The 10571-nt window shown below is 41.0% G+C and overlaps 1 protein-coding gene across 1 annotated transcript; it reads right to left on the bottom strand.

Moving 5' to 3' along the window:
- Positions 1 to 1292: 1292 nt before the first annotated feature.
- On the bottom strand, positions 1293 to 3999 carry marcksl1b (MARCKS-like 1b). The gene is made up of 2 exons (XM_044172993.1): positions 3691 to 3999; positions 1293 to 2720 (listed from the first exon to the last, which is right to left on the bottom strand). The coding sequence occupies exons 1-2, from the start codon at positions 3775 to 3777 to the stop codon at positions 2175 to 2177; spliced, it is 633 nt and encodes a 210-aa protein (XP_044028928.1). The 5' UTR covers positions 3778 to 3999; the 3' UTR covers positions 1293 to 2174.
- Positions 4000 to 10571: the final 6572 nt, after the last annotated feature.

Below are 10571 nucleotides of genomic sequence, written 5' to 3'. Positions count from 1 at the left end.
CACCATGTGAACTAGGTCAGTTCGCCCAAAGCAGGACTGCTGTGTTCAGTTAGCCATGTCTAGGAGGCCACTCGCCTCCTTCAAATGGAAGGAATGCTGTAGATGTGAGAGGGAGGAGGGAGAGGGGGGTGCAGGGGTGATGGAGCTGATCTCAGGGCCAATAAGACTAATAGAGGGCCAGGGGTCATTGGAGCTAACATGGTAGTGTTGGTGTGTTCAATTATCTCCAAACCAATCAGCTAAAAAAATGTGTGTTTCTTGTTCCATAGAGAATCACAGAATGACTCATGTGACATGTTGAGGGAGCGCCACACGGAATAATTTGACCTAATCTCATATCAATGAAAATGCTGGGCTTTTGCTTTTATAGTCAGTGGTGAATCATTGTTATGTTTGAAGCTGGGCCGGCCAGATTGCCAATCCAGTAATGGCTAATAATTACATGAATGAGTAGAATAAATCTTTATTGGTGTCAAAGTTTGGCCTATTCAGATTTTCTGGGTTGCAACTGATATAAATATATGAAATATAGCACTAATAAACCTTATTACCCCCACGGTAATGTACAGGTTTCTTACCATGTGCTGTAACCACCTGGGGTTCAATTATTTACTAATGTCACATCTGTAGAAAAAGGACGTTTCTCTGTGAAAATGGCGGGCGTATTAAAGCAAAACTATGTAACTTGTGCTGAATAACAGCCACTGTAGCCACAGGTGGCAATTATGAGATAATGGTAAATGGTAAAATGTAGTGTACAGTACCACAAGTTGAAAACTGACCTCAGTAACATTACTTACATAGCAAAATCCAGCTAAAGTTTGCTAACATTGGCCACCATAAGCTACTGGTCATACCAGACCAAGTCAGACTGTAGCAGTAAAACCCTGTTGAACCGAGAATGGGCGTATTTTATTACTTATGAATCCAACCTTTAATTTGTAAAAGGAGGAATGTGTTATTTAATCTTTCAAAAATGACTTACTTTAAATTGGGTTCGAGGCCAAATATGGAAGGAAATGGTGTAGCTGCTCCAAAGTTTTTTTTCTCTTTATGCTTTCATTTGTCTAAAATGCAGACACCAAAACAATGTAAAATGTCAGAGTCAATGAAGCATCAGCCTTGAAATGAAGGCCGTACTTTGCTGCTACTAGACTACGGCCAATGGGTGTGAGTTGATACTACAGTGCTATAAAAACTTGTAATGTGACAAACAGGCTCCGGACCCTGTCATTATACTACTTTGTAGTAACAAATGTAATGCATGACGTCAATAACCGTAAAGACACATAAACGGGCAGGTAACCAACATTTATTTACCATTATCAACTTTACAATAAAACCAGTAACATCTGTCAACATTAGCAAAATAAAGAACAGAAATCAATCCAATGTATTTACAGAGACAAAGCAGATTCAGGCTCACACACGACAGATAAACAACTCTGCTTCATATCAAACCGCAACAGTGAAGATAGCAAGCTTAAGTGTTCTTTTTTCATAGTAAGGTAAAAATCAAAATTGTCTATTTTTTTTTCTTTAAACAAACAAGTAATAGCTTCTCTGAATCTTTAAGATGGTTCTCTATAATACACCACAAAATACTTCAAATTTGGGTTAAAATATAGGAATGTAAAAAGTTGGCGAGTCTCTTTAATTTTCTGATTTCATTTTTTTTTTCACTATTCAACAGTCATTTCAAGTGGTGGTGGTGTCCTAATATCATATGTAGCTTCATTCCTTCAGCAAGGAGGCATCTTTATCTGCAGATTTTTAGGGAAAAGATGCTTTGACTCCATCCTTCTCCATCCATCCTCCATCCGTCTATACTTCATGGTGCCATCAGCTCGTGCTCTAGCCATTAAAATCCATTTTCCACATAGTGACCAACCCACAGCCTAAAACTCAGTCCGGGTCCAGATGTCGAGCAGTAACCAGGGAAGTGATCTAGTGAATCTAGTCTGTCATCTTGTTATCATGACGAAAAGTGGCACGTCAAAGGAGTCTCTCACATACATGTGTATATATTTACATATACATATATCCATATACATATGTATACATATACACACATATATATAAATATATATATATACTCTTAAATTTTCTCTCTCTCTCTTGAAAAACAGTTCACCCAGTTCATTGTGAGCTAAACGTACAATCACTCTTTCTTTTCAGAGAGGAGCGGGGGTCGAGCTGCTCTCCTCTGTTGGTTTTGTGGCCTCAGGGGCCGGAGCAGCTGCCTCCTTGGCCTCCTCCTTGGGGGCCTCCTCTTTAGCAGGGCCTTCCTCTGCCTTTGGGGCCTCGGCCGCAGCGGCAGCCTCCTCCTTCACCTCCTTGGCCTCCTCCTCCTTCTCCTTCTTCTCCTCCGCAGGAGCGGCAGCCCCGTTCTCGGCGGGCTTCTCCTCAGCGGGGGTGGCCGCAGCCGCAGCCGCTTCCTCTTTGACAGCCTCGCTCTTCTTGCTCTTCTTCAGATTCAGTTTGAAGTTGAAGGACTTCTTCAGGGAGAACTTCTTCTTCTTCTTTTTGGGGGTCTCCTTAGCTGCAGCCTCGCCTTCAGGTTTGGCTGCCTCTCCGTCTGCAGCGGGCGCCGGCTCAATAGCGTCGCCTCCTGCGCCGGCTTCGGTCTCCTTGGCTGCCTCAGCTGAGCCATTGGTGGCGGCAGCGTCCCCATCAGGCTTTGTGGAGACATCGCCATTGGTTTTCACATGTCCATTCTCCTGAAAAAAGGTTGTCACAAAATACGTCATTTGTTCCTAAAGCGTCACCTTCTGACACAGACAATCATGTTTATATTAGGAAACCTCGGCACAAAATACAAAGGGGACCGCTTTGAGACATGCATTTCTCATTTCTTTTCAGAGCATCGTCGTGCTCATCAATTAACCACCGTGTCGCCCGACTCCGAGGCGACGCCTTGCAGTACTCTAATCAGGCGACAGGCGGCGGTAGCGCCTCACAGACCGCCCGAGGTACCAGACAGACATCGGCTCAACAAAGACTGGAGCTCATCGATGGAAGAATGAAAACACTTCCAACTGATGTTATTTTTTAACACAAATAACTAGTCTAAATTTTTTATTGCTCGATTAATACACTTAATACGAAAGTAAAGTCTATTTTTTTGTCACTTGATGCGTGTAATTAATGTGTAATATGAATTTACATTCATCATGATCCAATAATGGCCTAAAGTATCACACGTATGACTAAATGTGACTCGTCTCACTTATATCAAATTTTGGAAAGTCCCAACCTGTAAAATAGGTGTCCAGACGACAATATTTTAAAAAGGGAGGAGTAGTAGACTGCCTACGTGCGCTCTAGCTGCCCCCCTCCCCCCTTAAACCTGGCACTGTCAGACACGTTGTGCGGATTTTGGGTTAGACCACAGTCAAATAAACACATACCTGCTTTAAACTTGAACTTAACTTGTCAACCGAGATCAATAACAACGACACGCTAGCTAATTTTATTTCTTTTTATTTTTGGGGTGCTCTGTGACCAACCCATCAGCAGGAGACAGAGATGCTAAAAGCCCCACCTGACATGCCCAGAACGTCTTCACATTTAAGTTTTATCAATTCCGCGTCGACTAAATTTGTTAAACTAATGTTTTCGCGCGAGAAATTAAACTTTTATCAATTTCCACTCCATTGAAAAAACGAGTAATGGCGTGAGTGTAAGTACCTGTCCGTTGGTTTTGACAGCTGCGGCATCAGCGGCGGCAGCGTTTGCCTCCGCGGCCACATCTCCTTTGGTTGCCTGGGATCCCATTGTCTTCGGTGAGTTTTTGTGTTTTCTAAAGCAAATTAAAAATAAAAACTAAAAAAGAGTGGTTTTAAGTTAATCCAACCCCAGGGCGAGTAACGTATCCAGCGGTGAAACGATGAAAAGTGTGGGTTTTTCTTCAAATGGCAGCTACTTCCCCTCGGTTGCTCCTGTGCTCGGACTTGTCACCCCGGTAGAGAGAGACCCTCTAAACTCAACACTGGTTGAACGCAACGCTTCAACATACAGCAGGTTCAAGGCGCCACCCGTGGGCGGGACCTGTTGAGGTCTGACCAATCACCGTACAGTCTAAGGGCAAGTCTAGCCAGCTCTGGCCAATCACCCCTGACTCCCTAATTGTCCCCGCCCGTCCAGAGGACCCCCAGCAATGAAATCCATTTAGTCGATCTGAATTCAATGTTTTAGAGGCAGAAAGTAAAAAAAACCCAACACTGACATGGCATCAGGATAAAATATGAACATTTTCCCCATGAAACCCCCTTCTCTCCTTCTATCAGTGTGTCTGTTACTGTGTGTGTTCATCATTTACTTCTGTTCTTATGATGGTTGAGTATTCAGTCAAAGATGGGAAAGATCTACCAAACTTAGGACATCTTGCTAGTAATAAGGCAAGAATGAGGACTAATTCATAGTTAATTATTTCAGAATTTGCATGTGTGGGTATGTAAGTGTGTGTGCAAGTGCCTAGACAAGGGTTGCCCCACACTCGGGAGTATTAATCCTCTTAGAAGTTGGTGTAAACATAAGAAATCTGTAATAGCAATGGATGAATGAGTTTTAAAACTTGCTCTATTAACTCTGGTAACTCTATTCACTGTATTTACTCCACAGGATCCAGATTGACTGATACCTTGTGAATAAATGGCAATAGTTTCCACTATAGGGCTGCAACTAATGGTTATTTTCATTATCAATTGATCTGTAGATTAAATTCATAAATAGTGAAAAATGCCTGTTACAGTTTGACAGAGTTTAAGTTGATGTATTCAGATTGCTTGTTTTTGCCAACCAACAGTCTCAAAACTTAAACAAATTTACTATCCTTGAAGACTACGAAAATCAGCAAACAGCAACCTTATTTCTTTTCTTTTTTTCCTGGTTTAAAAATGACATAAATGATAAATCAGTTGTCAAAAATGTTGATTGATTAATCAACAGATCGTTTCAGTTCTAGTTTCCTCTAAATGCCTTTAGTTCTTGGCATGAAGTAATGCATGCCACTGCAACAGTTTCACTTTTGAGTATTTCTTAAGCAAGCAGGGACATTTCTGAGTGTGTCTCTTGGTATTCACTAAAGATACACATCTTAAATCACAATCTGATTCAGCACTTAGTCAGAGTTTTAGTCAAATCTATTACAACAGCTGTTTCCAGAAACATATGTTTATCAGATGATTCAGGGTCCTGTTGGCATGGCAATGTGTAGTTAATAACATAAGCACTCAGTAACATGTATGTGTTTTCCTTTTTTTAATAGCAAATGTTGAAAATTCCAAAATGTTGATTTTTACTTAAAATTCTTCTGAAACTGAACACATGCAACCAATTTTCATTAGCTGTAGCTAGCCAGTTAGCACGGCAAGGATTCGATATAAGCGAATTATAACCGTCATGAGGTCATGGTCACAGTCTCACAGAAATAAGCGCAAATTATGTGACGGATGACATGACGCAGAACGAGAATTGTGACAAAATGAACAGGTGAAAAGTTCAGTAGTTTCAAGATTTTTCAAGAGTTTTAAAATGTTACTTAAGAGTTTCTTGCGTCTGATTTCCCCTTCTCTCCAGGCACATCCTTCCCCTCTCTGTCCCCGCCAGTAGGAGCAGCTGTGAATAGTAAAATGGACCTACTTTTGTCATACAATGGTGAATGAGGGTTTAATCTGTTGTTCAATGTTGTGCTCTCATTGTGGACATCAGGACACATTTTTTGTTGATCATACTGGAGAACAGGATCAGCGTTGGCACTAATAGTGTGTCACGCTGTCTCCTCATGGCTCCATGACCAGATTTGTTGTTCACTTTTGCTTGTCAACAGCATACCAGGAGCAAAATATGTCAATGTAAAGATCATGCACATTCCACCTGATCATTTTGTCCCACACACATTCCTCGCAACAGCTGTTAACGCTGCAGAAAATCAGTTATGGGAGGAAAAGACTTCTGTGTTCAATGTCAGAAATGATCTTTACTGCGACCAAACAGCCTAATTGATTTTGCAAGACTTGGGAACATTGGAATACGTGTCAGCAGCTCGTCTTCATGCTAAATCCACCAGAACACCATTTCACATTTAAGTTAATCAATATAATCTAAATCAGTGCAACAGAACAGAAGTTACTCTTGCATACTAGCCACATTATATAATTATAAAAAATGTGTTTATATTACAGTTAAGTGTATTTATTTCAGAAACCATGCAAACTTTCTATTAATATGGTAAAGACCATATTGTAAATACCACTTTATATAAAATTGTAAATGCCATATTCATGTGACTGTATTAATGGGAGTGCGTTATCAGTTGAAGTAGTTCATTGTAGCATATACAGAGTTGTCTTTTTTTCCATTTTGTTCACATCAATAGGCCAGTATAGACATGTATATACACTACATCGCCACAAGTATGTGGACACATGAACAAAGAATGGGAACACCTGAACATTACACCCATATGCAAATGTTGAACATTTCATACCAAAGCCATTGACATTAAAGAAACAATTAGCTTGAGTTAGTTTTTTTGCTGATTTGCTTTCTTACTGAGAGTTAGATGAGAAGATCGATACCATTCTTGTGTCTGTATGCTAAATCTGAAGCTACAGCCAGCAGGCGGTTACCTTAGCTTAGCATAAAGTCTGGAAGCAGGGGTAGACAGCTAGCCTGGCTCTCTTTCATAAAAACGTTCATAAAAAGACCAACCTACCAACAATTCTAAAACTTACTAATTAACATGTCATATCTCTGTTGTTAAAGAAAAGTTATGGTTTCACGGGGGGTTATGTGCTGGACTATTTTTTTGGACTGGGGTAGTGGCTTTGTGTATTCTCCACTGGTTTCCTAGCAGCCTCACAGTCATGATAAAACTCCAGGAAGTCACTACTAGGTGCTAAGCTAACCATGTCCTGGTTGTAGCTTCATATTTAATAGACATACATGAGAGTGGTCCCCCTCACATGGGAGCGAATATGCTTATTTCCCAAATTATCTAATGATTCCTTTAATATGCCTTCACTCTTCTGGAAAGTCCTTCTACACCAAACTTAGAAAATAATTTCTTTATGGACCTCGCTGGTTTGTGCACAGGAGCATTGTCAGGTTCAAACAGGAAAGGGCCTTCCCCAAACTTTTGCCACAAAGGTGAACACACACTATTGTCTAAAATATCATTGTATGCTATAGCATTATTATTTCTCTCAATTGGAACTGAGGGCCCTATTGACAAAAATAGGAAAAACTAGACTGTGGGCAGGGGTGTCCACATACTTGTGGCCAAATTGTGTACCTTGTGTATGTGTTGGAGCATATTTCTCGTGTGGAGGCTGAAGAGAAGAAAAATGTGACTGGGAAGAACGTGTCAGAAAACCTACAGGATGTGGACACGCTGATAGGATGATGATGAGGGTGGTTATGTTATGGTGAAGAATAATAGCTGATTGAAATCTTAAAATGTCCAGACAGAAATACAACCGTTTATTCACAAAAGTCTGTAATTCTTACCTTCTCTCATAATTTAAATAAGTAGCAACACTTCACCAACAGGAGTATTACGGGAAGTTGTAAGCGGTTCTATTGCTGTATTAGCAGAACTGGATTTTTATATGCATCCAAATGTGATAAAACATCAATGCAGTGTGCATAAACTTCACTGTCGTTCAATCTTGAATGTAGTACAGTACATCAGAGCCTTTTCTAGTTTCCGCTATGTTACTCTGTGGTTTGCCCTCACTGTGCTCGCTTCATAGCAGTCATCCTGAGAGGACAACCTTTTCTCACACATGTATCACGCTGTAGCCATCTAGCTGGCCTTGTAAATGTCATAATAATGTGTTCACTGTGTACTGTGGAATGCCTGGCACGCAGGCCCTCCCTTCTCCTCAAGCCATCTTCTCCTGTGAATGGGCTTCTTCAGCCTGCCTGAGGTAACTCAGCTCTGGGGGGAACGCCATCATGGTTAAATTTTACAGATGGTACTACATCAAGTGCTCCTTTCTTCTTATTCCATGAAAACCCGGTCCCTGTGTGATGGTAATGATGACAGTGTTGAGGGCAGTGACGAGGCGCCGGCTCATCATCTCTTCACCACTGCACTTAACACTTTGCTCTGTGTAATGTGTGTCTGTGTGTGTTTGCACATGTGCATCTGTGTGTTATGCGCATATAAGAGTAGTATTGTCATGGGATCAGTGAGCGTCAGGGGGTGAAAGGCACAGAGAAGCAATCCTTCACACATATGCACACACACAAAGCAAAGGGGGGCATCAGCTGTGACAGAGTTCATATAGATGTGCCGAGGGTTGGAATGCAGAGAGGAGGAGGAGGGGGGTTTCTGATCTGTATGATAGAGCCGAGGCCTTAGATGGAAAGAAAAGGATGGGGGGGTTGGTGATAGTATCAGGTGTGGATAAGCGAAGTGATAAAAGGTCATCAACCAACCATTAAACGCCCCCACCACGCACTGGGAATGGAAGAGTCATACTTAAGGATGGAAGGGCTGGGTTTCTTTGTAGTAACGGCTAGCTATTTTCAAAGTAGTGATTTACTAAATTGGGTTGCACCATTACAACTTCAGGAATGTAAAGACTTTAGTAATGTGTACATCGGTTTCTAGGACACACCTGTAGTGCTGTCCAATCAAAAGCATTCAACTGTATAAACAGGAAGTTACTGTAGTGTCAGCAGCAGTAACGTAACAGTTTTAGGGGCCAAGCAGTTTATTAAATTTAAGTGCTAATGCTATGTAAATGTAGGTGTTTCATTTGTATATGCATATATGGAGAGAAATGTGTGTTTAACAGTTAATAGTAGACTATTCATATAGTTTAGAATGAGTGGGAAATATCTGATGATGCTAATGTAGCTGACACTATTTGATCATTCAGTCTAACGTTATTGGCATAACATTTTATAATGGGGTATTTGTGTTGTTTCATGAAATGTGATTTAAAAGGTTCCTTCGATATTAAACCGCATTTTTGTCATGTCACATGTGTTGACGACCCGACGCTATCCTGTTAACTCTTTTACCTCGTTTTTCTTGACTCCAAACAGGTCACATATTAGCAAGCTAATGTTAGCTTTGTCACTTGGTTCAGTTAGCTAGGTAACAGTTACACCTGGGTGTAAATATTCAGTTACAACCAATCTCTACATAAGAAGTAGTTTGTGTGGTGCAGTCCGTTTAAATTTAGTTATTTGTAAATGTCCACTTAGTAAACTGAATTTGAACTTACGAACAGCTGGTGCTCTTTATCAAGAATAATTCTTATCATACTCATGTCTACCTGTGTGGAATCTGATCGTACTGTAAGGTCAATTCATGTCGGTGGTGTCTAATAAACACCAATGTAACATTCATATTAGCGTTAGATGATCTGATCGACCAATCAAGGCGGTAATGTCAGCAAGCCAACATCGTTCTGTCCCTGGCTACAAGCTTAATGGAAGAAGAGAAAAGAACATTAAGGTGAATAAAAGGAAGAATCAGGGCTGAGGATGTGATTGCAATTAAAAATCGATAGCAGGATAAAGGAACAGGTTCGACTGACATGAAACTGACTTGGCTACACAATTAAAATATTTTGCATTTTTCAGTGGCCTGCTGTTTAGTTAGGTAAACAATCAATGCCATTTAACCTTCCTCTGAGGAAGTCACCTAACTCTCTTGTGGCTGTGTGTTTTACTGAGTTAGGGTGTGCCTGTGCTTTCCAGTCAGGCAGCAGTGTCACGGTAAACACAAAGGTGAGGAAACTGAAAGTATGATGTCATTCATAAAGGCAAACAACCACCAATATGAAAGAGATCATTTAGTTTTCATGACAGGATTTTAAAAGTCCCCAGCTTTCAGTTCTTATCAGTTTGACACAACACATAATGATTTATAATTGATGGGCCAGACTTAAATGATGAACAAATCGTATTCTGCAAATCAAAAGGTTCAGTTTAGTGTTCATGGTTCATAGTTTGCAAAACTATGACTAGACTTGCCATTAACTCCATTAAAGCTTCAAAGAGCAGATATCAGCCTGGTTTATCAGGAACTCACTGAAAGTCTAAGTGAGCCAATCATAGCCTTTAACTTTCTCCATTGCTTGCTGTCACCTAGTCACATCATACTAAACTGCTCAGCCCCCTCAGCCTCCAAGTTGTCCTTGCCCTTTGACCCATGGCCTACTGATCGAATGACTGGAGGTTGTCGCCTGAGGATTGTCATACAGCCTTGCCCTGATCGGTGTAGGAATGCTTCATCTCTGGGTCACTGTTACATGCCCCGTGCCTTTTATCACGTGGCAGTCGTAATTTATTTTCATGTGAACCTACCACATCTTCTTTTAAGCTATGTATGTAACCCCACCCCCTCACTCTCTTTTTGTCTGGCTGCAGTCAATGAAGCTTTGTGTATGTATTCCTGGATGTTGGAATGTGGGTGATCTCCGTCTCCCAAAGGCTCCATTGTTCTACGCTTCATCACCCTATGGAGGAGCATCACAAGTCTGACTGCAGGGGTAGAGAAGAGGTAGCGCTTGGTGGAGAAGACGGTGAAGGAAAGAGACAGAGGG

Source organism: Siniperca chuatsi, linkage group LG17 (assembly GCF_020085105.1).
Source record: "Siniperca chuatsi isolate FFG_IHB_CAS linkage group LG17, ASM2008510v1, whole genome shotgun sequence".
Taxonomy (NCBI): domain Eukaryota; kingdom Metazoa; phylum Chordata; class Actinopteri; order Centrarchiformes; family Sinipercidae; genus Siniperca; species Siniperca chuatsi.
Note: the sequence above shows the minus strand (reverse complement) of the source record. Positions and strands in the feature narration are given on the sequence as shown.

Coding starts and splice junctions, on each gene's coding strand:
- marcksl1b (XM_044172993.1), bottom strand. CDS start 3,777: ATGGGATCCCAGGCAACCAAAGGAGATGTGGCCGCGGAGGCAAACGCT. Junction 2,721..3,690: donor CTGTCAAAACCAACGGACAG/GTACTTACACTC, acceptor ACCTTTTTTCAG/GAGAATGGACATGTGAAAAC.